Genomic DNA, 27,853 nt, shown 5'->3' with positions numbered 1-27,853 from the left:
GGGGCAGTGGCTTCCGCGGGAGAGCTGGGTGCTCACTCCCCGACCCTGGAGGAGCGGTGTGGGCACCGGTCACCCCAGCACCTCCTTCCTGGGTGACCTGCGAGCACATGCCCCCTCTCCGGGCCTCGGTGTCCTCGCGTAGATAAAGGGGGGAAAGGCTTCACTGGGCTTGAAAATCCCTTTGGCTTCCAAAACGCAGACCCATCGCTGACGTGTGTTGAGGCTCAGCCCTGCACTAGGCCCTGGGCTCTAAGACCCAGTCAGGAGACAGACAAAGCCATGGGAAGCTGGGAAGGCTGCCTGGAGGAAGTGACATTGGAGCTGAGACCTGAAGGGACCATTAACCATTAGCCAGGGGAAAGGGAGAAAGGGAGCAGGGGAGGCTAGAGTGGGCCTGGTTTACGGGACGCTGGGGCCAGGCTCAGGCCTTCGGGGCCCAGGAGGTATTTAAACAGGGTTGGGACAGAGAGAGTGAAACAGGTGTCCAGACACAGTGAAGGGGCTGCCATCGCGAGGCCTGGGCCCCCGAGTTCAGGCCGGGCCATCCGGGCACGGCTGATTCCATGGATTTGGCCTGACTGACAGGAGAGAAGCTCTCGTTCGCTTGGGGACTGGGGGGCAGGCCTGAAGCCGGGGCTGCCGGTGGCACAGGAGAGGAGGGAAGCAAGCACAGAAGGAAGCAGAGCTCAGAGGCAGGGAAAGACTGTGCCCTAAGTGTCAGCTGGAGCCCTTGACCCAACTGTACCTGAAGCCAGACCACCTCAGGGCTCTTCAGCTACTAAGGCATGTCCGTGTTTTTCTTTCTTCCCTCCCTTCCTTTTCCCGCTCTGGCCCTTTCTTTTCTTAAGCTCCTTTGAGTTTTGTTTTTTTTTTAATTTTTTTGGTCATTTGCAGCCAAGGGAGTCCTGATAATATCCATAATACGAATTCAGGAAACAGCGCCAAAGATAGTAGGTTACGATTCCCGTGTGACCCATCCCCCAGGTCCAGCATCTTAGCTACCGAACCAGAGCGAGAGAGCCAGGCCCTGCCTCCTCCCCAGCCCAGCAGACCCTGACCCATCCCCCAGCCACCCAGCCATGAGAGGTCCCTGCCATGGGGCACTTCTCCTGGTCCCAGACACCCCAGGCCACAGCCTGGGCTTGATGGAGGACCCCACCTCTGGGAAACCCCCCAGCTCGACACCCACCTGCCGAAAGAGCAGCACAGATGCAGAGGAATTCTGAAATAGGCTTCTGGGTTTTATTCAGAACAACACTGGCGGCAGCTGCCACATGGTGTCTCTGTGCCCAGGCCATCTGGGCCAGCAGGGACCAGCGCCATCAGCAACTAGGAGGGAGGTTCATTCACACCAGAGAAACTGTACAGCGACTGGGAGTGCAGTAGTCACAGCAGCAGAGCCAGGCTGAGGGCTTCCCGGAGGAGGTGGCCTCTGCCTCCTCCTCAGGCCCCAGCTCAGCCCGGCCCCACCAGGAACACGGATTATTGCACAAAGACAAAAAGAGTATGTGTAGCGGCTTCTAAGACCCCAAGCCCTTACACAATGCAGCAAAGGGGACCCTGGAAACGGCTCCAGGGAGAGGACCTGAAGGGAAGACAGGCAGACAGACGGGCACTGTGCATACTGCGTCTTTTGGGGCGCTGCCTGGTGCAGGAGGGCGGGCGACGGGAAGAGGCTTTGGCTGGGGTGGACCACACCCCTGGCTGGTCGTGGGTCCATCTGTGCAGACACCAGGTGCCTGCCAGCCCCGCTCTGCAGAGCCCTGCACACAGACAGCGTGGGGAGCTCCACCCCGCGTCCCCACTCGCCCCAGGGCCAGGCCTGTGGGGATGAGGGTAAGTTTGTGCTTTTGTGACTGACGTAGGATCAGGAAGGGCCCAGGGGCCATCACCTAACCCTCCCCACGGCAGCTAGTCCTGGCCAGCCAATCACAGCTTCTGTCCCCCAGGCCTGGGAACAGCACTGGGCCTCCAGGAACCAGACCGTCTCCCATGACTCCCCAGGAGAAGCGTCTCTCCTCTAGGCTCAGCTAGTCCCATCCTGGCGCACTCTGCTCTCTGGTGCCACTTCCCTGGTGTGTGCACACTGCTCTGGGCCACCGTGCCTATTAAACAGGGTGACGCCTGTGCCCAGAAAGTAGAAGCTGCTGACCAGTGTCCAAGCCAAGTCACCCACTTAACCCAGACAGGAGCCCACTGCCCCTCCTCCAGGCTCCGGCACACGGGTCCTTCGAGGAACATGCTGACTAATGTGTGTGCTGCTCCCTCTAACTTCCACTGCTGGGAGCAACCTCCTTCTCCTGCCCCCCCTCCCCCCAGTGTGGGTGCGGAGGGCGCGCAGAGCCAGACAGGCCTCCCTGCCCCTCTCCTGCCCCATAATGAACCCATCAGCACAGCAAGGGCGGTGGCCCCAGGTGCTCTGGAGCAGCAGCTTCGGACTTATGCCCAGCCTCCCCCTCCAGGGATGGGCCACCCAGGGGCAGGACAAGACCAAGAGGGAGAGCCCGGCTGACCCCTCACCCTGGAGGCTGCCATCCTGTACCCTCACCGAGGCCTACCATCCACACTTCGGGGTAAGGAGAGCGCTCCGGCGGTGCAGGGCCAAATCCAGGTCTGCCTGCCTTGCCGGCCCAGCTCCACGGCACCGACAGAGGCCTCGGCTGGCCTCGGCCTTCCCTTCCTACCCTCTTTGAACTCAGGCCAATTTTCCACATTCCAGGTACTCAGGTGCTGGCCCCCAGGGGTGCCCCAGCCTCTTAGCTGCCAGGGCCCTGAGGGGTTCTGAGTTGGCCTCTCCAGGCCTCAGTTTCCTCACCTGGAGAGTGGGCCTGGCCACCTTCCCCACCCCCACCACCAGCTACTAAGGGCAGGGCTTTGCAGGCCTCTAAGTTTACGTCACTCATTACCTCCTTCCTTTGCTATAGTGCCCCCCGCCCCAGGGGTCCCTGGGCCAGTCTGGGAGACACCCAGAGCCTGTCCAAGCAGCTCCCCCCACAAACACCACCTGCCAGCCCGGCCTGAAGCCACGTCCTTCAAGGTCAGGGTTTGGGAACAAGGACAGGCCCCCTAGGCAGGGCCCCGCCACACCATCTGAGATTTCAGAGGGAAAAGGCCTGGTTATTGCTCAAGTGCAGCGTGTCCCACCCCCGACGGCCACCACCTTCCCAATCTTCTTTAAACTGACCTGTCTACTCACTTTTAAAAGCTTAGCCTTGACCTAAGCAATATGTCTGGGAAGTCCAGTTACTGCTGTCTTCCAATAAATACTGAAATAAGTGCATAACTGTTCAAAGAAAAATGCCTACAAACCTGCTGTAGTGAAACCTGCTCTGCAGCTTTGGGAAGGTGGGAAAATTAAACAGGTGTGTGTGGGGGGGGCTGGCTCCAAGTGACAGGGTGTGAAGAGGGGTGGGTGGTCCCAGGGCCCAGGCAGGTGCCCACGCCTGCTCCCACCGGGAGGGTAAAAGGCTACGGCCAGCACAGGCCAGGGGCACCCTTGACCTTGCCAGCATCTCAGGGGCTGTCCTGTCTCCTGCTGCCTCCACTCCTGCCCTCAGCTTCCCAGGGGCAAGGACATAGCAGACCCCCACCCCGGGAAGTGCCCACTGGGGCAGGGGCCTCACCCGGGTCAGAGCCCCCTGTCAGCCTCGGAGTTGCTCGCCACCCCCACCCCAGCCCTAAGAAAATACAGCTATCACCCCTGATTTTTCTAAAGAAACACATCTAACTGGTTGACTAAGAGTCTGTGGACTCTGGGTGCCTACAAGACTGTTGACACAACTAGACAGTCAGGAACAAGACAGACACCCCACTACGTGGGGGGGAGGGGGCGGGATCTTAGCAGCATTTCTTTAAAGGAAAAAAACGCACCCTGAATGACATCGCTTTTTCTGAGCCTGTCTCCTGGGCTATGGGGCCCTCAGAGGCCTGAGAGCCCTCTCCACGCTACTCCAAACCCAGGGGAGACACCAAAAAGTAGGGGTGCTGGTGCCCCAGCAGGACCATCTGCCCAGGGCAGGTCTGGCCTGGGTCCTAAGCATCAGGCAAAAAGCTCTGTCTGGGCCCCAGCCCGCACTTTAGCACTTTCTGGAAGTCATATGCTCTCAGTAAAAAAAATAAATATATATATATGTCTGTCTCTCTATATATGTGCATATATATATATACATGTATCTGCATGGGAAGGACCACGGCCAGGCCGCGTGTGGGCTTTGCCTGGGCCCCAGCCCACCCAGACCCGACTCCATGGCGCTGGGTGGTGGCGCTGGGGGCCCCGCGGAGTCCTGTCTGCCCCTGGCTCCTGAGGTAACGAGGTGAGACGGGAGGGCGGCTGGGCCCCGGCCCTCATCTCTTCCTCTTGCTGGCGGCGTCTGCGGGCTGCAGCTCTCCGGGGGGCTGGGCCGGGCCCCGCGGGTCTTTGCTGTGATCCGCGGCCCAGGAGGGGTTCCGGGCCAGGCCGAGGGGCCCGGGGGCTCGGGGGCGGCCGGGGCCGGCAGCCAGGCTGCTGGTGCTGCTGAACCTCCGCGCGGGCGGGAGCCCCGACGGCGCGGGCGGCGGGCAGAAGAGGGAGGTGAGCGAGAGGCTGCTGAGGGTCTCCGAGTGCTCGCTGCCCCCGCCCCCGCCGCCCGCGCCCCGGCCCGCGCCCTCCTCGTCCGAGGGGTCCATGGAGTCGTGGTGCGTGCAGCCCGGGCTGGTGGAGCCCCCGCTGCTGTGGCTGCGCTGGTGCGCCCCCAGCCCGCGCCGGCTGAACAGGCCCCGGCCCCGCAGGCTCAGGCGGCGGGTGGCGGGGGACAGGCCGGCCCGCGGGCCCGGGGCGGGGGCGGGCGGCCCCAGGGCGCGTCGGGGGCTGTCGCTCAGGGTCAGGCTGTCCTCCAGCGTGGTCTGCAGGCTGCCCGCTGAGCTGCTGCGGCTGGCCTCCAGCGACGTGTCGCTCCCGGTGGCCTGCGGGAGACGCGGGGGATGGGGACCGGCTGGTGCGCCCCCACCCTGTTCCTCCAGCAGCCTGCCCACCTCAGGGACAGGCAGGCACAGCCCTCCGACCGGCAGGAAGTGCCTTCCCCACACACCCAGCACCCCCTGCTGCTCCCCTCCCAGCCACTGCCCCCCTGAGCTTCTAGGTGGCTCCCCTGACAGTCACTGAGGTGGCCTCCGACCGGCTCTCCCCACCTGCTCTCTGGGCCCCAGCGGCAGCCGGAAGTGGCCTGTTCAAACCCAGTCAGACCCTGGCCTGAAGGTCCTGCACCCGCACTTCCCCCCACCGTCTCCGCCCCCACCTCTGCTCACATGCTGCCTGGAAGTCCATCCCAGATACATCACCGCCCCCCCACCCCGTGCTCCCACCTCAGGGCCCTCCCAGCCCCTCCGCCTGACTCCCAGCGCCCCTGCTCCCACCATAGACCCCTCTTCTGTGCAATGTTCTCCCCAGTATGTGTTGCTACCAAATAGACTGTCTCCTCTTTATCCATTGATCTTGGCATTCCGTCTCTCCTCCTGCACCTCCCGACACACACATTAAACACAATGTAGGCCCAGGGCAGGGACCCGCATTCTGTAGCTGCTACAGCCTCGAGCCCGCACGCAGCGGGGCACATGAGTTGGGGTGGACAGCTACTGAGTGAACAAGTGCCTGGAGGAGCCCTGGGCCCAGCCCTGCCTCCACCACCCTGTGCCATCTGGGCAGCTCCTGCCTCTCCCTGAGCCCTGAGCCCTGGTCTGCCACCCACAGGGGTCTTGGGGCTGCAGGGCCCGCTGCATGCCCGGGTGTGGCCCTGCCAATCCAATACAGGTGGCCCCCAGACCAAACCTCCCATCCCCACCTGCCCCTCCACCTCCAGCGGGAACTCAGATGTCCCCCAGGAGGGGGGCTCCGGGAGTCAGGGAGGTGCCTTACCTGCCGGAGGAGGGTGCAGTTGACACTCGGTGACCGCAGGGATGCCCAGGAGCCCTGCAGGGCGATCTTGGGGAGGGCCCCGGCCCCGGCGCCCTTCTCCTGCCCCTTCTGGCTGGAGGACACGGCGGGGTGGAAGAACTCCGCTGGCATGGGCAGGAGCGGGCTGGAGGCCTCTGGGGAGAAGGGGCTCGAAGGTGCTGCTGGGGAGGGAGGAGAGGGAGCTGGGGAGCAGGCTCAGGCTGGCGGGCCCCTGAGGGTGGGCTGGCGCGGCCGGGGCTGTGAGACTATGGGCAAATCTCCCGCTCTGAGCCTCAGTGTCCCCACTGTGAGAGCAAGAGAGAAGCAGCGAGTCTGCCCGTGTGATTCCTGGGAGGACAGGCACTAGGCAAAGGCACACCCCGGGTTCCTGCCTCTGAAAGGGGGACCAGCTGCTCCCTTGAGGGGTGGAGAGGAGGTTGTAAGAACCAGAGGCAGCTGTGCGGTTCCCAGCCCAGTCCCAGGAGCACAGCAGGGGTTATGAGTGCCACCCCCAGGCCTGGCCGGACCCCGTGGCGTGTCAGGCCCTGGGGCCCCTCTAGGATGGCAGGCAGGTGGGCACGGCACTGCATGGGCTGAGCAGACAGATGCTGCTGGGTCTGCCTGGTCTGCTCCACTGGAGGCTGCAGCGGGGCCAGGACAAGGGGAAGGGAACATGCGGGCGGGGCAGCAGGGCTGGCCAGTGGCCTCTGCCCACAGCCCCCTCCGTCAGTGCCTTCTAGGGTGAGGGGGGGATGAATGACCAAGGTGGCCGGACAGCTTGAACATCCCCAGGTGCAGGGACTTCTATGTCATCTTATTATTGAAGGAAAACACAAACGAATGGTTAACTAAAGGGGGGTGAGAATGGCTCTTGGGCGCTGTGCCCTGACTTGTGGTTCAGGAAGTCTGGGGTCTTAGCACCTAAGCCACCATGCCCAGCCCAGAAGCCACTGGTTTTAGGATGAGTCCTCGGGAAAGCCACTCCACCCCCAGCTCCTGGGCGGTGTTCAATGCCAGGCCTCCCGGAAGGGTACTGAGGTGAGCTCAGGGTCTTGGGGGTCCCTCTTCTGCTGAGCGGGTCTCTCTGTCCCCCTCCTCAGCCCGTGCTGCGAGCCCAGGTTCCTGTCCCCCTCCAAGAGGACTCGAGGTGACAGTGGGCCCTAGTGATGGACAGGCCAGTTCAGTCCTCTGTCCTGGTGCCCACGGCTAAGCCTGCAGCCCACAGCACAAACACGGGATGCCAAGGGTAGGGCCGACGGGGAAATGTCAGGACCTTTTACCAAAGGGCTGCCTCCCGCCTGGGCCTCAACCAGGAACCGAACCCACAACCTAGGTAAGTGCCCTGACCGGAATCGAACCCGCAATCTTTTGGCGTATGGGGTGACACTCCAACCAACTGAGCCACCTGGCCGGGGCTTGGACATAATTTTTATCTCATCTCTAAGTAGCAGCTGGCCCTTGACCTTTTACCAGTGTTGTGTCAGACCTGAGGTTCCTAGCTTTTATTGTCAGTTATTTATCTAGTTCTCTCTCCACTCAATATAATAGTCTGGAGGGGGGGGTACTGAGGAAAAAACTCAACCAGCTGCCTCTGAGGGCTGCGGGGAGCCGGGGGGGCGCCGACCCCTCACCTTGGCTGCCCTCATGTTTCAGCCAGGACCGGACGGGGCTGAACGCGACCGCCTCCATCTCGCACAGGAGGTTCTCTGGACCCGCGGAGACGGCCGTGTTGGACAAGGGGAAGAAGCATTCGCCCAGGTCCCCCACGCGAATGGGCTCGGCCGGGTCTGGCTCACCCTGCGGGAAACGGAGGCAGACGGGTTAGGATGGTGGAGGAGGAGCAGGGCCAGGCGCACCACACTGCCCTCATGCCTCTGACCCACAGTGCTCTGCTGGGGCCGCTCTCTATGCCTGGCATGGCCTTCTCCTCGCCCTGTCCACCTGGCCAACCGTCGTCATTTTCCAAAACCCAGGTGGAAGGGCCCCACCTCCAGGAAGCCTCTCTGATGTCCCAGGCAGGTGACAGTTCACTCCCCTCTTGACACTGAGGTCCTTGAGGGCAGCGGAGGGTCCTCTTACTTGGATAAAAAGTATCCAAGGCAACAAGGAGCATCCAGGGCCGCTGGATGCTATGCGTGGGGTCCTGGCTGAACTTGTTGCTGTGTGACTTCAGGTAAATCTCTCCACCTCTCTGAGCCCCACTGCCCTCATCTGACCAACAAGAGCCGAGGGCCTGGTCCACAGCAGGCGCTGCTCAAAGCGGGCACTGGGAGAAGCAGTGTCCTGGCTGAGCAGGCGGAGGCCAGCCTGCAAGGACAGACTCGCTGTCCGGAGCTCACGGGGCTGCTCACCTTGCTGTCCTTAGGGCGAAGCGGGCAGGCTGTGGGGTCCTCGAGACTCAGGTCATCGCCCAGCAGGATGGACGAGGACTTGTCTGAGTTCAGGGAGAAGGCTTCTGTCTCGGCCAGCTGCACCTGCAGGGAGAGGTAGCGGCCTCAGGTCACCCATGGGGCGGGGACTGGCAGGGCCGGTCCCCCAGAAGGACACAGGATGGTGGTCAGAGAGGTTCAGAGATCTGTTGAGCATGGATGGCATGCCCACCTGGGGAGGGGGCCCAGCCTAGGCGGGGGTGGGGTGGGGAGACACAGTGGCGTCACAGCCAGTGAAGTGCCAGGCCCGGGCGGGGCCAAGGGCAGGGGAGTTGCCGGGAGCCAGGAGCTCCAAAGCTGGTCCACAGACCAAGTGTCCCTGGGGGCTGGCCATCGTGCGTCAGGACAGTGTCTGCCCAGAGCTGGGCTCTCCCCGGGCCAGCCCACCGCAGGCGCCGGCTCACCTCCTGCTTGTCATGGCAGCTCCTGCAGCCGGCCGGGGAGGAGTAGTGGTGGAAGACGGACCCCGACAGGTTGTCGATGATGGTCAGCTCCCCCTCCAAGGAGTCCTTGATGATTAAAGAGACGCTGTCCAGCCACAGGTTCTCCTAGGCGGACAGGACGGGTGGGGACAGGTGGGATTATCACTGGTGGGGCCTGCGGGGTGGGCGGGGCACAGCTGCCCTCGGTCCTCTGCACCTGTGGCCGGGGCCCGACCCCTCGTCACAGGGTCACTCAGAGCTGAGCAGGGGGTCCCCAAAAGACGGAAGTCTCTCTCTGCCCAAGGCCACCTGGGCGGCTTCCCTGGCAGCCCCAAGATGCCGCCCTCGGCGACCCCAGCCCCTGCCCACCTGGGCCGGAGAGTAGCAGTGTGGGCACAGGTGGCCTTCGGGGTCTCCCCCTCCGCCGGGCGCCCCTGGCCCTCCGGTGGGTGGCCGCGGGCTGGGCCCCAGGCCCTGGGCCATCTCGAGCTCCAGCTCGGCGTCCATCTCGGCGTCCTCCTGGGCCTCCTTGTTGCTGTCGTCCAGGTGCTTCATGAGCACGGCCACCACCACGTTGATGAGCACGAACTGGGCCGTGAGCACGAAGCTGACGAAGTACAGCGGCGACACGAACTGCAGGCTGCTCAGGCAGCTGCGCTCGTCGTGCGTGCAATCCCGCAGCGTGTCCTGTGGGAGGGCGGGCGGCAGTGAGGACCAGGGTCTCGGCTCAGCCCTCACCTCTGTCTTCCAGGAGTGATGGGCAGGGCAGCAAATGCCAGGGCCCCGGCATAAGGAGAAGCAATGACCGCAGCCCCTGCCCCGGGTCTGGGCCCCCAGCCCCCTCTGGCCCTGGGGGGAGTCATGTCCCCTAACACCTGAGCCCTGATCTGAGCATGTAAGGGTGGGCAGAGAGCCCCTCTGGCCTCACCTGCACCTCACTGTGCTTCTGGGCCCCAGGCAGGGCCCCTGATGCTCTGGGCCCTGCCCTCCCCTCCCACGTACAATGGGGCGCTGGGCAGGCAGAGGGCCAGAGGCCTGACCGCCGGGACTGTCACCGGCACCCTTGCTCTCGAACGCAGCCTGAGTTCTCCCTGCCCAGCCTGCCCACAAGTACCTTCATGATCCCGTTCCAGTTGTCGCCGGTGGAGACCTGGAAGAGCGTGAGGAAGGCCATGCCGAAGTTCTCGAAGGTGGCGTGCCGGCTCATGCCCTCGCACGGGTTCTCCTCGTTGCAGACTGAAAGGGAAGGCGGTCAGCTGGCCCGCTGCAGAGCCCGCCCGGCCTCCTCTCAGAATTCCCACTACAACCCTCGGAGGTGCGTGTGCACTGTGCCCTGCCCACGGATGGAGAGACTGAGGCTCAGGGAGGTGGCACATGAGCTGGGGCTCAGGCTCAGGTGAGCCTGGCTCCTCCCCCAACTCAAGTATCAGTTCCAGAGGGAGAGGATGGGGTGGGCGCGGGCCGGCCCCCATGGGAGCCCTGCTTTCTGGAGCTGGCCCTGTGCTGCCCTGGCTGTCCTGCTTGTAGGGGTGGCACTGGCCCAGGATGGGCACTGGCTAGTGGGCTCGGAGGGGGCATCTCTAGAGGTCAGACAGCTTGGGGCTCAAAATGGGCATCCACGGCATAGGCCTGGGGGGTGCACGGGGACCCAGGCTAGCACTCTCAAAAGCTCCTGCTCACACGGGAAGGGGGTGCGGATGGCAGAGGGCCTCCCATCCATCCCCCATGGCCTGCTGTTGGGGCATCTCCCCAATACAAAGACCCTGATGTGCCCGGCTGGCGTTAGCTTAGTGGTTGAGTATCGACCTATAAACCGGGAGGTCATGGTTCAATTCCTGGTCAGGGCACATGCTCAGGTTGTGGGCTCAACCCCCAGACGTGCAGGGAGCAGCCGATCAATGATTCTCTCTCATCACTGATGTTTCTATCTCTCTCACCCTCTCCCTTTTCTATGATATCAATAAAAATATATATATTTAAAAAGACCCTGATGTGACAGTCTCAGGGGGCTCTCAGGCCTCCCCCAAAGGCCCTTCTCCAGACCCGGTCCACCCCACTCGGGCCCGCTTCACTCACCCAGCTTCCCAAAGAGCTCCACTCCCAGGGCGGCGTAGATGAAGAAGAGCAGCATGAAGAGGAGGCCCAGGTTGCCCACCTGTGGAGACAGCAGGTGGGCTGGACTGGGCCCAGGTCGGGGGCTGGGGGGGCAGGCTGCAAGGCCAGGGAAGGGTTGGGGTGAGGGCCAGCAGGCTCCAGTTAAAGGGCCAGCCTGAGGGTCAGGGCTCTTTGTCCATGGCTGCCACCCCCGCATGACCTCCTGGAGGGCAGGTGCCCAGCGCAGGGCACAGATAATGATAAAATGCTGTGAAGCCTTCACTGTCAGCAGCCGGATCCAAGCATTTCATATTCATTAGTTCACGTATCCACACGCTGGTCCAAAAACTCTCTTTTACCCCCATTCTTCAGACTGAGAAAGGAACATACTGAGCGGTGAAACACCTTGCCCGGGGTCCCATCGCTAGTACTAGAGTAGGCTGGAGATTCCAAGCCAGCCCACTGGGCCCAGAGTCCATGAACACAATCGCTACTCCGTATACCTGTGTGTGGTTAGTGCCATCCCCTGGGTGAATACAGAGAGGAGGGGAAGGCTGTCTCAGCAATAATGCCTCCTCCTCCACGAAGCCTGCCTAGATTTCCTCCTGGCATACTGGGAGGCAGTCTAACAGAGCAAGTGTAACTGGTGTGACTGGTATGTCCCTGCCACTGTCTCTGCCGCTCTGGGAAGCTCTTGAGAGCAGGAACATGACTAGATTAAGTCACATCTGCTTCCTCAGCCCAGCACGGAGCCTAGCCACAGAGAGGAGTGGCTGAACTGTGGGCCCCAGAAGCGTCCTGCATGCCCAGCCACCCCTGTCCCACAGCTCCTGTGGGAGGAAAATGTCCCAGATTCCAAGCCTGTTTCAAATCTATCTGTATGCTAGAGACCGCATTTAACTATGGATAAGGTAAGGCTCACACACATTCTTGCCCTAGAAATGAACTATCTCCTAGACCGCTCAGAAGGCCTGCGTGAATAAGTCCGAAGACGCTTGCATTAATTGCTGAAAAGTAAACCACGTTAATCACAGCCTTCTAATGCTTTTTTGCTCCAGAGGAGGGTTCCCTTCCGAGCTGCTCTACAATCACACCGACAGTGTCTGACTAATTAAATGATGCTCATTCATTAATGAAACGAGCACATACTGAGCACCTGTGGGGCAACGCGTGCGGCCCCGGCAGTGCGGGGATGGTGCGGGAGTGGCCTGGGCCCTGGGCTCAGCTCCCCGCCTCTGCAGGCCCCAGTCAGGAGATTTGTGAACCAGCGTCCACCTCACCCTTCTATCAGTCCTTCCCTCCTCCCTCAGCATCTTCCAGAGCTTGTATGGCTGCAGCCACCTCCTCACCCACCTCCCTGCCTCCAGCCCCTCCCTCCAGTCCATCTTCCTCGGAGTTGCCAGAGCAACCTTCTAAAAAGGGTGAGGCCATGCCTGGCCAGCGTGGCTCAGTGGCTGAGTGTCGACCTAGGAACCAGGAGGTCATGGTTCGATTCCCTGTCAGGGCATATGCCCGGGTTGCAGGCTCGATCCGCAGTGTGCGGCCTGCAGAAGGCAGCCAATCGATGATTCTCTCTCATCACTGATGTTTCTATTTCTCTCCCTCTCCCCCTCCTCTCTGAAAGCCATAAAAATATACTTTAAAAAATAAAAATAAACAAAAGGGCGAGGCTTCCCTTGTCTAGAACCCCCTGTGGTGCCCACTGCCTGCAGGACAGAGCCCGAGTTTGCTGTCCTGGCATCGAAGGCCTGACCCAGCCCTGCAGACCCCCTCCCAGCCTGACCTCCTCGCTGACTCCAGCCACAGGAGACAGACCCCACTTGCATATTCCGTTCCCGCTGCAGGAACGACCCCCTCTCTGTCGTTGACTGGTAAATGCTTCCTCCCCATCCCTCAAAGCCCAGGTCACCAGTCACCTCCCCTGGGGAGCCTTCCCTGGTGCCTCTTCCCTCTGCGTAGGAGGGAAGGGGCTAAAGTTTAATTCTTACAGCACTTTCCAGAGAACCAAGGCAATGCCCAGGGCCAGCTGATAGATTTGCAGGGTGAGCCTGCGGCCATGCCACGTGGTAGTTGGCACTTGCGTCTCTTAAAGTGCTGATATGACTGTAATTACTACTGAGCCAGGGACCACCTGGGCATCTTCATGTGCCCTGTGCCAACTCAGGGTTGGTCTGGGGAACCACTCAAGGATACCCAGGGGTCAGAACAAGGGGGCTGGGTGGGGGGGAGAGAAGAAGGCCATTATAGCTGGGGGCACACACCACCCCACCCCCATTCCTAGCAGACTCTTACGCAGCATTTCCTATGACCCTGGTCCCATTCCTTTCCTATAGGTAAGGAAACCAAGGCAGGAGACGTCGAGTCACCTGCCCAGGGTCTCACAGGGGACGAAGCTTTGATCCCAGGCAGGGTGATCTGAGTCTGGGCTCCACCCACTTCCTGCCTGCACACCCCGCAAGCCCAGCACTCACCCCGTCTTCCATGTGGCAAATCTTTGGAAGAGATTTAGTGTTAGGAAAAACCACATCTCTTTGCATGAATGCCCCTGCTTTCAATCCAGACCTGGTGAGAGTCATGTCGCTTTCCCTTTGCAACTGGGCTGCTGGGAAGCTCACGCCAAACTGGAGAATGGAACTCACTAACACTCTTAGCCCAGGTCACTGCGAGCATTAGCTGTGCTTCCGCCTTCCCTGAGCGGTTCATCTTTGATCCTCATTTGCAGTGTGCGGTATCTGTGCCTTTTGTTTTAAGATGCCTGAGGTTCCTTAAGACTAGATGAGTCAAAACGAATAAATGAGTGTGCATGAGGCGCACCTCAGAGCAGAGGCCACCCTGGGGGGGGGGGGGGGAGGGAGAAGGGGAGCCTTAAGTAGTCAGGACAGCAGGGGAGGGAGAGACTGGTATCTCAGACTTCCCAGGAGAATAAAAGATGACCCCTCTTGCCCTAACCGGTTTGGCTCAGTGGATAGAGCGTCGGCCTGCGGACTGAAGGGTCCCAGGTTTGATTCCGGTCAAGGGCATGTACCCTGGTTGCAGGCACATCCCCAGTGGGAGGTGTGCAGGAGGCAGCTGATGGATGTTTCTCTCTCATCGATGTTTCTAACTCTCTATCCCTCTCCCTTCCTCTCTGTAAAAAATCAATAAAAAAATATATATATATATATATTAAAAAAAGATGACCCCTCTGTGGCCCTGACCCTATCTCCCTCCCACTGACCAATGGGATCATCTCCTAGGATCTGTACCCATATCAGGGTCTCATGCTGTCCCCTTCTAGAATCTCAAAACAGAACCTCTCTGTCCACATCACCACCTCCTTCTGCCAAGCCACCCTACAAGGTCAAGTTCAAAGTCCTCTGACACCTTCCCTGATGTCCCGTCTGTGTCAGGGCCCCTTCCTTCTCCCCAGCACAGTGTAGGCTCCTTGCCACACTGCCCTGCAGCATCTGTCCTCCCTACCAGCCTGCTGACTCCTCAGGGCAGAATGTGGGTCCCCAAGGGCCAGCCCAGGGCCCGATAAAGAGCGGGCTTGGCGAGTCCTTGGTGACATCAGCAAGAAAGAGGCAAGACACCTGCTCCAGCTCTCACAGTCCCCGCTCCAACTGCTTCTTTGGAGACAGGTTCTGTGCTGGCTCTGGGCAGATTCCAGGAGAAGGGACGTCAGGGCTCGCCCCCCAGGGCCCAGCATGGCACCAACAACAGGCTGGAGGACGCAGCTCTTACCTGGGGCAGAGCTTGCACCACCGTGTCCAGCAGGGCCCGCATCCCCGTGGCCATCTTCAACAGCTTCAGCACTGTGGGCGAGACCCAGCCCGGCCACTCAGCCCAGGCCGTGGGCCGGGCGTGTGCACGTGTGTCAATGCCACGAGCACGTGGGTGAGTGGGGGTGTGCACGCAAACTTGTGCACGAGGTGTAGACATCGGTGTAAAAAGACCGAAAGAAGGAGGGCACGCCCAGGGGGAACCAAGGGATATAGAGTGTATGAGGGGGGAAAAGCGTAAGAGTGACTCCCTAATTCACCGCGATGAGGAAAAATGACCATCAAGTGAGTGCCCACGGCTCTGCCTGTGGCTGAAGAGGGCTCCAGCGTTACCCTGAGCTCTGCACAGCCATCCCCACCTCGGGAGCTGGAGCCACAGCAGGTGCAGGGGGTGAGTAAGAGGCACCTGGGTGAACACGGAGGCAGGAGGTTTTTGAAAGAAGTGTGGGAACAGCCTTGGGGTGGCAGGGTGTCTGGGAGAAGAAAGGGGGTTTTAAGAAGCGTTGAGGCCCCTGTGTCCCAGCTGGTGCTGGAGAGCTGAAAGGAGAACTGCCGGTGAGGACTTTCAGCCTGAGGCTGGGCTGCACGGTCCTGGTGTGATGAGGAGGGGGTGCCGTGTGCTGTACAGAACGGCCTGTGGACCTGGGCACCTGAGTGTATGTTGGGTGTGAGCTCCTCCTGGCTTCTGCCCTCCCTGCTCAGGAGGAAGCCCATCGTGCCCGGTCCCCTCCCCCATGGTGCCCGGTCCCCTCCCCCATGGTGCCCAGTCCCCTCCCCCATCGTGCCCGGTCCCCTCCCCCATGGTGCCCGGTCCCCTCCCCCATCATGCCCGGTCCCCTCCCCCATCGTGCCCAGTCCCCTCCCCCATGGTGCCCGGTCCCCTCCCCCATCGTGCCCAGTCCCCTCCCCCATTGTGGCACACTCCCCTCCCCCATCATGCCCACACTCCCCTCCCCCATCATGCCCACACTCCCCTCCCCCATTGTGGCACACTCCTCTCCCCCATTGTGGCACACTCCCCTCCCCCATCATGCCCACACTCCCCTCCCCCATCATGCCCACACTCCTCTCCCCCATTGTGGCACACTCCCCTCCCCCATCATGCCCACACTCCCCTCCCCCATCATGCCCACACTCCTCTTCCCCGCCGGCCCCCTGCCCTCACCCCGGGCAATGCGCAGAACCCGCATGATGCGGATGATGGTGGGGTTGATGGGCAGTGCCGCGTTGATCTCGATCTCCTCCAGCGTGATGCCCATGACCGACAGCAGCACGATGGCCAGGTCCAGCTGGTTCCACCTGCTCAGGGGGCACAGAAGGGCAGGAGTGAGAAGCAAAGTGAGAGTCACCTAGTTCAGGCACACCTCAGTTCGGAGGAGGTCCGAGCTCTCCACCCTCCTGCTGTGGCTGGCAGGGATGTGTGGCCACCCTTCTGACTAGCCCTCCAGACCCCACCAGGTCCAGCTCCCTCTCTGCCCTTAGACAGCTTCCAAATCCTCAAGCAAGAGGCTAACCAGGCTAAATAAATACCTTGGCCTCCTGCAGGGGAGAAGAAATGGACTCTGACTTCTGGCTGTAAATCCCGAGCCCCTGTTCCCTCGGTGTGGCCTAGAGCTAGTCTAGCAAGCCCTCTGAACCCTATTTGTTCCCTCTGAAAAAGAAGGGGGTGTGCCCTGCTCTGCCCGGAGGGTGTGGAGGACCCATGGGAGCTGTGATGAGGAGACTTGGTAGAATGCCCTGCACCCACCAGGTAGTACCGTATCGACTTCCTGTTCAGGGCTACAGGCAGCACCCAGGGGCCCCTGGTCATCAGTGCCCAGACACCTATTAGTTCCCCTCCTCTGGCTGCTCCAGGCTTCCCCAGGGATCAGGCCTGCTTCCCCATCCTGCAGCCCCTTCAGTGCTGCTATGGCCCGGCCCAGCCACTCACCGGTCCTTGAAGAAGCGCCGCAGACCAAATGCCACCAGCTTCAGCACAGCCTCCAGCACGAAGACAGTGGTGAAAAAGTAGTTGCAGTACTTGAGGGCTATCTCCAGGGACTGTGGGATGGGGGAGGGCAAAGAGAAGCATGATCCAGGCCCCAGGACCTGCCCCTGCCCCCATCTTCCTCTAGTCAGAAAGTCTCTGCCTTTTAAGAGGAGAATTTAATCCATTCACCTTTAGTGCAATGACCTGTGTCTACTTTTATTCCTTCCATCTTACGTAATGTGCACTATTTCTTTCACTGCTTATTTCCTTTTCCTTCTTTCTGCTGGTTTGGTCCAGGTACCCCTCTTTGGAAGCAGTGTTGGTTAATAGTTAGGGGTCATGTTTAAGAACCAGACTGCCTAGATTTGAATCCTGGCTCAGGACTTACTCCTTGTTCACTATGGCTTTGGGCAAGTCACTTGACCTCCGGGAGTTAGTTTTTCAATCTGTAAACTAGGGATGATAACAGTACCTTACTTCAGAAAGTTGCTGTGAAAATTAAATGAGCTAATAGCCCTGTGCCAGACAGGATTATATATTTAAACTAGAGGCCCGATGCACAAAGATTCGTGCAAGAATGGGCCTTCCTTCCCCCGGCTGCCTGCACCACCTTGGCTCTGGCCCGGAGCCGCCTTCCCGCCTTCCCATGCTGCCCAGAGGCCCGGAGCTGCTGGGGCAGTGCAGAACACCTACGTCGTTGCCATGGTGATGATGCAAGCGTCCCATCTCACCCCCGGCTGCTTGGTGCCTGCGTATGCAAATTAACCCACCATCTGTTGGGTTAATTTGCATACTCACTCCTGATTGGCTGGTGGGCATCGTGAATGTATGGTCAATTTGCATCTTTCTCTTTTATTAGTGTAGATACTTGGTAAATGTGAGCTATTATTATTCCATTTCTTCACGTTAATTTGGAAGTTCCTTTCTGCCAATGGTTGCCTTCCTTTCCCCTGCATGCATAACATTCCTCTCCTATCATTTAAAATAAGATACTCCTCACCTGGAGGCTCTGCTCCCCTCTTCTTCCCCCATCTCTGATAAGAAGCTTTTGGGATGCACTTGTCCCTACAAGCCCCTCACACGCCCCTCATGTACACTGCCTGCAACTAGCTAGGAGCTGGTCACCCTCTCCCACCTCTGTGTTTGCCCCCAACAGTCCTGCTACCTGAAATGCCCGCGCCCTCAGGCTCCATATGCCCAGGCAGCAGTGGGGGCTACCCAGCAGTCCTTGAATACAAATCCAAGTCCTGGCTTCACTGCTTTCTGGTTAATTGGGGCAGCATATTTTCTCTCTCTGAGCCTCAGTTTGTTCGTCTACAAAATCTGGAGAAAGTCCCCTCCCCCACCTTAAGGTTGCTATGAAGATGAGAGAGTTAAAATCGGTAGCATGCCTTGCAGAAAGTCATATGAAACACACCCTGGCCACTGTTACCTGTATTCAAGGTGGGGCCCAAAGTCACCTTCCCGCCCACCAGAAATCGGAGACCTTTCCCTCTGGCCCTTCTCTTTCAGTCACCTGTCCTACCAGGCCTCGAGCTTCCTGGGCATCGGGCCCAGCATGGGCGACTCGGATGCTGCCCCACCCTGTCCCAGGGGCAGGGTCCTGCTGAGGGCCTGCTCCCCATGAAACCTCGGACCCGGGGGGCAGGACTGGGGCTCACCATTGGCTGGTTGTAGTGTTCCAGGGACATGGTGACCACATTGAGGCAGATGACGAAGGTGATGAAGATGTCCAGGTAGTGGCTGGTGCACATGGAGTGGATGAGCAACCGGGTGGGACAGTAGGTGGCATAGTAGGGCAGCCGCTGGGCCTCTGCCAGGGGGCCAAGGTGGACACAGAACATGTGGAGGGAGAGGCAGAGGGGAGAGAGGAAGCAAGGGGGAGAGGTGTCAGTCTACCCAGGCCCTGGGATTCAGACTTAGGCCCCTCAACCAGCCACGGGGCCACAAGGGAAACAGGTAAGATGTGGGGGTAAGTGGCAAAGAGAGCAGGACACTGATTCTCTCCATCCACCCCAAAAGTGCCCATGGCAGGGGCTCTGGTCTGCTAGGGGAGAACAGGGGGCCCACAGCTCAGGGTCGGGCATCCAGGCTCTGCCTTTGCCCTCTGCCTGGATGGAGACACCTGGTTGGCATTGGTGTCACCCTCTGACTCCAGGTGGACACGGATAGGGCTCAGGTCACCTGGACAGGCAGACACTGGGAAAGGGGCAGGGCCAGGGGCACAGGGGCCGGACCCTCTGTCCCTTCCAGCTCCGAAGGCCAGAGGCTGGTGTCGGACTCAGGCCTCAGCCCCGCCCCCGGGAGGATCGGCGGCAGGGGCAGAGGAGGCCCGGGGCTGGGGTGTCCCCACCCTTAGAAGTCACCCACTCACTCCGGCGCTTCTTTTCCAGGCGCCGCAGCCGCTTCTCCTCGCGCCGCCGCGCCTCCTCGGCCTCCTGGTGCTGCCGGCACTTGTGGAAGTTCTCCACCACGACGCCCACAAACATGTTGAGCACGAAGAAGCTGACGATGAGCAGGAAGGAGATGAAGTAGAGCAGCATCCAGGGGTTGTGGTTGGGCACGGGCTGCAGGGAGCCAGATGGGCTGAGGCAGGCTGACGGGGCACCACAGGGCCTGCTGTGGGGGAGGGGGCGCCCTACCATGCTGAGCCTCAGTGCAGTTTAGATACTAACAGAGCCTGCCTCCTAGGGGGCCGTGAGGTTTGAAGGAGGATGCAGAGGAAGTGCCCACCCTGGCCTGGCACAAGTAAGGTGCCCAGCAAAGACAGCCCCTCCCCTTCCCTGCTCCAGCTGCTGCCTCCTGGACACATATCCACCCGTCTCCTTCCTTTCACCCACCCACCATCCACCCACTTATTCATCTGTCCACCCACCATCCACCCACTTATTCATCTGTCCACCCACCCATCCATGCATCCACCCATCCTTCCACCCATCTATTCATCTACCCATCCATCCACTTATTCATCTACCCATCTACCCATCCATCCACCCATCCATTCATCCACCCATCCATCCACCCACCCTTCATTTATTCATCCACCCATCTATTCATCCACCCATCCACCCACCCATGCATTCATCCACCCATCCATCCACCCACCCTTCATTTATTCATCCACCCATCTATTCATCCACCCATCCACCCACCCATCCATTCATCCATCCAACCATCCACCCACCCATCCATTCATCCATCCATCCATCCATCCAGCCACCCTTCATTTATTCATCCATTCATCTAGCCATCTACCCACTTATTCATCTGTCTACCCATCATCCATCCATCTATCCATCCATCCAACCATCCATCCACCCACTTATTCATCCTTCCAGAAATAAGGCAGCCAGTGGGGGGGAAACGTATCCCTTGTGGAGTCCGTGTGTGTGTGTGCATGTGTGTGTGTGTGTGGTCGGGGTGGTGGACAGATGAAGAAGTACAGGAAGATGCCCCCAAGCGCTCTCATTCCCTACTCCGCCCCTGAAGGGACCCCTACTCTCGGGGGAATCTCAAGAGCAAGAGCTCAGACTTCCGATCAGGCCCAACCTCCTCCCTGATCCCTTCCACCCTCCTCATTCTCAAATCCATCCCCACCCTGCAGCCCACAAGAAGCTCCCACAGGCAAACCCGATGCTGTCACTCCCTTGCTCTAACACCTTCTCTGGCTCCCACTGCCCTCAGCTGAATGCTGGCCCTTGCCATGCCAGGACCACCCAGTCCTGCTTGCCTCCTCCACACCTCCTGCCATTCTCCTCTCACTTTCTATTCCAGAACCTCTTCTCACGACTCCCTGAATGTGTCACTCTTTGCCTCAGGCCTGCACCTACTGTCCCCGTCAGCTGGCTCAGCCCCTCTCCACCCACAAGGCCCTGCCCCCCTCCAGGCCGGAACCAGCTTGGAGGGCTGCCCCTACAGAGCAAGGGGCTTTGTTGAAGCAAATGGAACAATAACTTTCACTCCCCAAGGGGTGGCTCTGCTGGTGGAGGATTCAGGCCAGGATGGTGAGGGGTGGGCCTCACTGACAGTGGGAGACACTGGAGCTGTGGGTCTTGCTGACACCAGTTTCAGATCACTAGGCCCCAAAACCACTGCGTCCCTTCCCTGCTGCCCCGCTGACCCAGCCCAGCCACGCCCACCTGCTGGTCCACAGCGACAGCATCCAGTCCATTGTACATGATGTTCACCCAGCCATCCTTGGAGGCCAGGACAAAGAGGGACATCAGGGCCTGGAAGACATGGGGAGGGGAGGGGACAGAAGTGATGGGTTCACAACGGGTCCCGGACCAGCAGAGATTGCCCGGCAGTCACACACCTCCGGACACTCCTCTCCCCGACCCCGCCTCCCCCCTGCTCCACCCTGTGCTTCCACCACACCGTTCATTTGTGGTAGCCCAGGGCCCTGGGCCAGGAAATGAGGTTCTGGGATGGGTCTCCTGCCGGCACTGGCCCCTCCTTCCTATCTATACAGGGTGCAGACCCATCCTCTTCCCTCCCAGCTGGGCATGATGCCAAGGGCTGCCCGGAAAGGGTTCCGGCACAGGGGCGGGCAGGGCAGGGGACACAGAGGAAGCCTTCCTGGCCAGGGAGGCACATGAAGCTCACAGGCCAGAGGGCAAATGTCCCTGGAAGCCCTTGATCAGAGGCCTAAAGTGCAGAGAGCCCGAGACGGAATCACAGACCTGCTCTCACTGTCCCCATTTATCGGGGAGGACAGGAAGCACAGAGTCACTGGGGCTTGCCTGGGGGCACACAGCTGGGAAAGAGCCTAGAAAGGGGTCAAGGCTCTGGGCCACCCTCCCACCCCCTTTGACTCTGTGTGCTGAGAGCACCATGCTCAGGGCCCAAGGCATCGGCCTGGCACTGAGCATGCTCAGAATGGAACGGCTGGATGCCCCATGGGGGCTGCAGCCAGGGCCTGGTGCTGGGGTCAAGGGTCAGGAGCAAGCTCATTGAAAGCCCCCACTGGCTTTCCCTCAGTTTAGTGGAACATCTTTTTTAAAACATCTGTTTTCCCAACACTGAGTTGTTAATAATTTGAAAAGGCACTCCTTCCGAGGAATGTGGAGGAGTTGGGGGAGCAACTATGCCCCAGTTCCTAACCCCCTTCCCCGGCCACTCACTGCCCCTCTGTGGCCACGTGGCCCATCTCTCGGGGGCCATGGGGAGTGGGATCTCTGGTCATGTGGGGTGAGACTCCAGTGGGAACCCACTGGAGGATCCCAGCTGAGGGGCGGGGCATGGGCCCTGGGCCACTTGGACCTGGATCCTGCCCCTTCCCTGTGTGACCTGGGGAAGGCACTCCCCATCTGGTCATACCCAGCACCGGGGTGGGCCTTCAAGAAATAGGAGCATTTGGGGGTCTTTGTAGGCAGCCAGCTGGAGGCTGTCATCTGGGGCACTACCCAGATGGCCAGGCCTGGCAGGCCCCCAGGAGAGGAGACAACAGCGCGGCCGGAAATGGGCAGGGGCCTGGCTAAAGTGGAGAGAGCAGAGTAGATGGGCAAGGGAACTCACCCTGGGTCAGGGGCTGTGTGCACGTTAATCTCTCCACAGCCTGCCTGGTGGGCTGTAACATTCCCATTTTACAGGTAAGGAAACTGAGGCTCAGAGAGGCCACACCCACAGTAAGTGGCAGAGCCGGGATTCACACCCACATCTGGCTGACTTTCAAACTATCAGGGTCCCAAAGGCGGGGGTGGGAGCCAGGGACCAGTGTCCGCTGAGGCACCTATGAAGCGCCAGGCACTTGGAGGACACTGCGTTCAGAAATCTCTAATCCTCACGCCACCTGTTAAGATGGTGCTACTCCTACCCATTTTACAGAAGAGAAAACTGAGGCTTAGAGCGGAGAAGTCACAGGGTCAGTCTGGTAGGGCACTGTAATCCTGGAGGCTGGTCTATAATCCCAAACTGTTGGCATTGAAGAACTGTCACTCCACCCACTGGGGTGATAGGTGAGGAAGGGGTAGGTGGGCGAGCTCACCTGGCCCAGGTTGTCGAAGTTGTACTTATGATGGACCCAGCGGTAGTTGGCGGCCATGCAGTCGGAACGGTTGGTGATGTTACGGGTGTCCACACCGAGACAGTGGTAGAACTTGCCCTTGAAGAGCTGCGGGGAGGGACACAGGGTGAGCGACCGTCCTGCCAACGCTCCCGGGGGTGGGGATGGGGGTGGGTGCCAATCAGAAGAGGGACTGCTCCTCAGGAGACACCTCCTCTGTGCACAGCCCGGGCCAAGCACTCAACCACACCATCGCCCCAAGTCCCCCCACAGGAAGTGCCACTGCTCTCATCCCATCTCACAGATGAAGAAACTGAGGCCCAGGGGTGGCAGGTAATTTTCTCAAAGTCACTTGAGGTTTAGGAAGTGGGAGAGCCAAGGTTCACGCCCTGGTTTGTCTGATTCCTGGGCTTTGCACAGACCTGAGATCAGACCCCAGTACCTGCGCTGGAGATCTGGGCAGGGACCCCATGGGAGAAGATGCCTGCATATTCCCAGGGGGGAGAGAGAGAGAGGGGGACCTTCTCTCTTACCAGGGACTCAAGCCTCCTCCATGTAACTGCCTGGAAGGGGTGGCTGCACTGTGGCTCTCTCAGCAACCCCACAGAATACCTATGCCCAGGGCTCCTCACCAGCAACAGCCCAAATGCAGCACCAGGTGAGGAGCCTTCGGGCCTCGGGGCTCAGACGCTCAAGAAACAGGAAGGGTCTCAGTAGCCGCTCAGACCCCAGAGGACCCACGTCACTCGGGCCATCCCCGTCACACACTTTATGACCCAACCCACTCGAGCCCTGAGGCCCATCTTATTCCTGGCTGTGCTCCACACCAAAATCCAAGCCAGCTCAAGGCCCTGCCTGTGTCAGAGACCTCCCATGGTCCCAATCCCGGAGACGCCAAGCCCCAGCTCTTTAACTGCCATCCCAAGTCCTTCCCCATCTGACCCAGCCCACCATCGGCTCATCTCTCTATGCCAATGAGAGCTCCCGGCTCACCTCCACATGTGCCCATCCTCCCCTGAATCACCCCCCCACCCGACCTGTCCAAATCACCTCTCCTTCAAGGCCCAGTGCTTCAGGGTGCTTCTCCCATTGTCCCCAGCCCAGCCCCCTGTTCCTGTGTAGCTTGGACCCCTGTGATCCAATTTACCCAGCCTGCCTTGCACACAACCATTTTGGCCATGTCTGTCTCCCTCCTGGACTGGGAACTCGCTGCTGACAGGGATGTGCCCGCTCCACCAGGGCCACCTGAGCCCCCAGGGTCGGAGGAGCTGAGTGGGAGTGAGGAGCCTCTATTCCCACCTTAGAGCCGACCCCACTGCCTGCCCAGCCGGGCACCCCTCACCTGTACCCCCAAGATGCCGAAGATGATGAAGAAGGCACAGCAGATGAGGACAATGTTGCCGATGGGCTTAAGGGAGGAGATGAGTGTCTCTACCACCAGCTTCAGGCCCGGGGCCCGGCTGATGACCCTGCAGGCAGGGAGGGACCCAGGGCACTGTTAGGCCTCAGCCAGGCAGGAGGCAGCCCAGTCCTCCCAGAGTTACCAGGGCGGTGGCCCCAGGCTCCATCCAGATCTGTAGGCACAGCAGGGCACTGCGCGGGGCCACCTTCATCCCCGGTCTTCCAGTGTGAGAGTGTGTACACACACACACACACACACACACACACACACACACACACACGCATGCGCCCTCAGCCTGGTGCCTGGCCCTGCTCAGCTAGTGCTGGGCACATGATAGCAGAGGACTAGTGGGTAGGGAGGGCAGGAGCGAGTGGCCCACGCAGACCCCAGGCCCGTCCCCAAACACGGAGAACTCCTCACCGCAAGGGTCGTAGGGTGCGCAAGAGCCGCAGGACCCGGAGGACCCCCAAGATCTTGGCTCCACCGGCTGAGGCCAGGGAAACCACGATGTCGATGATGGACACGAAGACCAGAAAGCCGTCCAGCACGTTCCAGCTGCTGCGCAGGTACGCCTGCTCCCCGAAGTACAGGCCCAGCGAGACCACCTGGCGGGGCAACGGGCCAGGTCATCTGACTCAGCCAGAGAGACGGGCTGAGGGGAGAGGCAGGCCGGTGCGGTGGAGCTGCAGGGTCACACGCCCCAGAAGTGGGTGGTAGGCAGGACCTGGAAGGTCTGGGCGCATGAAGCAGCCCCACAGCCTGTTCTGGTCCGCTCTCCCCTCACCTCTGCAAACCCAATTCCAAGCTGCGCGATCTGGAGTGGCCCCCACCTCCAGCAGGTACCCCCATTGCACTGTAGACATTTCCCTGCATTTGCCTTTCTGGCCGGTTGTGACGCCTGGAGAGCAGGATGTGGCTGCCCCCTGCCCCCCCCCCCACCCCATCACACTAGCCCAGAGCTGGTACCAAGCGGGGGTGGTTCTCTGGGGCCCCTATGGAATGTTGCTGACCAGCAGGTGAGTGACAGCTGGGGGAGGGCGGGCCACTGGGGGTGGGAGAGGTCCCAGGTGAAGACGGGGGCTACCTTTAGTGTCATCTCGCCCACGAAGATGGCTGTGAAGATGTAGTTGGACACGGTGAGGAATATGCGTTCCTGAAAGAGCAGGAGATACCATGGGCCTGGGGCTCCCAGGACTGCCCGGTCCCCTCTGCCTCTGGCCAACGGGCATCCAGGGGAGGCCACTTCGCAGTCCAAGGAGATGCCCCTCCCCAGAGACAAGCTCCCTGCCACACCCTCCGCAGTATCGATATCCACCTTGCTGAGCATTCCTAGCCCCCCCACCCCCCCGGCCCTGCACCCTGCCCCATAGCAGGCCCCATGGCCCGCCCCTTGCCTGGCCCCAGCCCTGCCCGAAGGCCCCGGCCACTCACGGTGCTGCCGGCCTCAATCTGGGGCCGCTCCAGGGCGATGGTGATGCAGTTGAGAAAGATGAAGGCCAGGACGACGTAGTCAAAGAGCTTATGGGCGATGATGGTCTGGCACAGGACCCGGAACCTGAGCAGAGCGGGCAGGGGCCGTGAGTGTCAGTTTGCCCCTCACCCCAGCGGGAGGAAGGCAAAGGGCTGAGGCCTAGGGATGGCCTAGAGCAGGCGTCCTCAAACTACGGCCCGCGGGCCACATGCGGCCCGCCGAGGACATTTATCCGGCCCGCCGGGTGCCGCTGCCTGTCCTGCTTAGCAGCCGACTAGGGCCCGCAGTGCGCATCGGAATTTGTTCATAGTTTTTTTTTTAAACTATAGTCCGGCCCTCCAATGGTCTGAGGGACAGTGAACTGGCCCCCTGTTTAAAAAGTTTGAGGACCCCTGGGAGCCATGGTCGGCAAACTGCGGCTTGCGAGCCACATGCGGCTCTTTGGCCCCTTGAGTGTGGCTCTTCCACAAAATACCACGGCCTGGGCAAGTCTATTTTGAAGAAGTGGCGTTAGAAGAAGTTTCAGTTTAAAAAATTTGGCTCTCAAAAGAAATTTCCATCGTTGTACTGTTGGTATTTGGCTCTGTTGACTAATGAGTTTGCCGACCACTGCCCTAGAGGACGCTGACCCTTCTTTTCTCCGCCCACCCAACAGGTGGCCGCTTACATCTGCTCAGGGCGCCCACCTGGAGCCGCCTCCCGACCACACACCCACGGCAACGCCCACAGCCTCAGGGCGAAGGGCACCCTCCTTGCCCTGGCACTCCAGGCTTTCCAAACACTCGCCCGAATCCCTCGCCCTGCCCTCCGCCACGCCGACACACCTTGCCTGATACCCCAAGCTTCTGCCCAGACCTTCCCTCGGGCTGCTCCCTCCGCCTGGTCCAGCCTCCACCTCTTCACAACCCTGCTCCACCCACAGATGCCGCTGCACAGGCCTCTCCTGCAGGAAGCCGGATGCCCTCCCGATGGGAGCGCCGGCTACTTGAGCATCTGCCCACCCTGGTGCCGGCACAGGGCTGGCCTAGACGAAAGTCCCCATCCAAACACTCCGCCTGCCCCGGGCCCCTCTACACAGGGGCAGCAGGGCCCTCTGAGGAACAGGCACCCCCCTCCACGGCCCTACGTGCTCTGTAGGAATCTCTCCCTCCCAGACCTTTCACCCCCTAGTCCAACCTCCCCAAGCCTGGCCCGGCCCACCTGTTCTCAGGGGAGAAGAGGTAGACAGACCAGTCCTCGCGGATCTCGCACCAGTCAGGCTTGTACACGTCAATCATCTTGCGCACCCGGAAACACAGAGTCTGGCAAGGAGAGGAGGGGTGCGGACTGGTCAGCACTGCCCAGAGCTGCCCATCTCTGCCCTCTCCAGCCATCCAGCAAACTGGGGTCTCCAGGTGACCTCTGAACTCTCCCAGCAAGATCAGAACCCACACCCCTCCCATGGCAGCGGGGAGGGCTTCTCTCCCAGGGGTGGGCCCAACTCAGCTGTGGGCACCTCCCGCTCACCCGCCTGAAGCCCTGACCCCGCCCCTTGGCCCCTCCTCTTTCTGTCTTGTGGACCTTCTCCTGGCCCTGGCCCCTCAGTCCCGCCAACTCACGTAGTCGACCTCCTCTTCATCCTCCCCGTGGTCCCGGCGGTCACCCATCTGCGTGAAGACCTCCTTGGCGATGTGGGGCATCCTGCCATTGCAGTCCTCATGCCCAGGGCCCAGGCCCGCTGCCCTCCAGGCCGCCCGGGGGTGGGTGCCCACAGGGGGTCCCAGCTCGGCCAGGTCCACCGAGTCTCGGGTGTCCAGGGACAGCGTCCGGCGGTGGTGGTGGTGGTGGTGGAGGTGGTGGCGGTGGGTCGAGTGAGGACCATGATGTGCATGGTAGACATGCGGGGTGTGCAGGGGCACGGCCCGTGGCGGCCCTTCGTCCCGGGCGCCCTCGCAGGCCCGGGCCCCGCTGCGCTCCGTGGACAGCAAGGACTCATGCTCCGCAGACAGCGGCTTGTGCTTGAGGCTGTTCCAGCTGGAGCGGCGGCTGGCCCAGGCCCCGCTGCGGCCCCACGGCCCATAGTAGGAGCTTCTGGAGCTGGACTGGGAGAAGCCGGGGCGCTGGTCAGCCCCACAGTTGTGACTGAGGCCCTAAAAGGGCCACTGGCCTGGCCAGTGGGTGGCAGAACCACCTGGACTCCAGAGGCCCTCTCCCACCCAGCCTCGCACTCCCCCGCATCCATGGCCCTGCGGGCTCGTCCGCAGTGTGCCTTCATCTCCTCCTGCCGCCTCATTTCCTTTGAGGAAGGTACAGCAAGCTAGGGCCATTTTCCTCCTTACAGGCAAGGAAACAGAGGCTCAGAGAGGGCTGTACCTTACTGGTGGGATCTGCCTGCCCCCAAGCTCAGCTCTTTA

The 27,853-nt window shown here is 60.7% G+C and overlaps 1 protein-coding gene across 3 annotated transcripts in view; it reads right to left on the bottom strand.

The window, feature by feature from the left end:
* Positions 1 to 1,228: 1,228 nt before the first annotated feature.
* Positions 1,229 to 27,853, bottom strand: part of CACNA1I (calcium voltage-gated channel subunit alpha1 I) — a 99,059-nt gene continuing 72,434 nt past the window's right edge. Inside the window, exons 17-37 of one of the 3 annotated variants that reach the window (XM_080661737.1) lie at positions 27,059 to 27,541; positions 26,661 to 26,761; positions 25,421 to 25,544; positions 25,074 to 25,142; positions 24,410 to 24,594; positions 23,930 to 24,056; positions 22,570 to 22,695; positions 20,723 to 20,812; positions 18,958 to 19,150; positions 18,245 to 18,396; positions 16,545 to 16,654; positions 15,780 to 15,913; positions 14,577 to 14,647; positions 10,836 to 10,914; positions 9,874 to 9,995; positions 9,129 to 9,446; positions 8,742 to 8,885; positions 8,260 to 8,382; positions 7,540 to 7,705; positions 5,891 to 6,090; positions 1,229 to 4,941 (exon numbers count right to left, since the gene is read on the bottom strand). In XM_080661737.1, coding sequence (XP_080517863.1) covers positions 4,345 to 4,941; positions 5,891 to 6,090; positions 7,540 to 7,705; positions 8,260 to 8,382; positions 8,742 to 8,885; positions 9,129 to 9,446; positions 9,874 to 9,995; positions 10,836 to 10,914; positions 14,577 to 14,647; positions 15,780 to 15,913; positions 16,545 to 16,654; positions 18,245 to 18,396; positions 18,958 to 19,150; positions 20,723 to 20,812; positions 22,570 to 22,695; positions 23,930 to 24,056; positions 24,410 to 24,594; positions 25,074 to 25,142; positions 25,421 to 25,544; positions 26,661 to 26,761; positions 27,059 to 27,541 — 3,714 coding nt within the window. In that variant the 3' untranslated portion in view covers positions 1,229 to 4,344. The remainder of the gene's footprint in view (positions 4,942 to 5,890; positions 6,091 to 7,539; positions 7,706 to 8,259; positions 8,383 to 8,741; positions 8,886 to 9,128; positions 9,447 to 9,873; positions 9,996 to 10,835; positions 10,915 to 14,576; positions 14,648 to 15,779; positions 15,914 to 16,544; positions 16,655 to 18,244; positions 18,397 to 18,957; positions 19,151 to 20,722; positions 20,813 to 22,569; positions 22,696 to 23,929; positions 24,057 to 24,409; positions 24,595 to 25,073; positions 25,143 to 25,420; positions 25,545 to 26,660; positions 26,762 to 27,058; positions 27,542 to 27,853) is intronic. The other 2 variants (XM_080661738.1, XM_080661739.1) reach the window with 2 other exon arrangements.

The sequence above is a fragment of the Plecotus auritus genome, assembly GCF_963455305.1.
Source record: "Plecotus auritus genome assembly, chromosome: 3".
In the NCBI taxonomy this organism is placed as follows: domain Eukaryota; kingdom Metazoa; phylum Chordata; class Mammalia; order Chiroptera; family Vespertilionidae; genus Plecotus; species Plecotus auritus.
The sequence above is the reverse complement of the archived record's forward strand: the minus strand, read 5'-3'. Positions and strand labels throughout refer to the sequence as shown.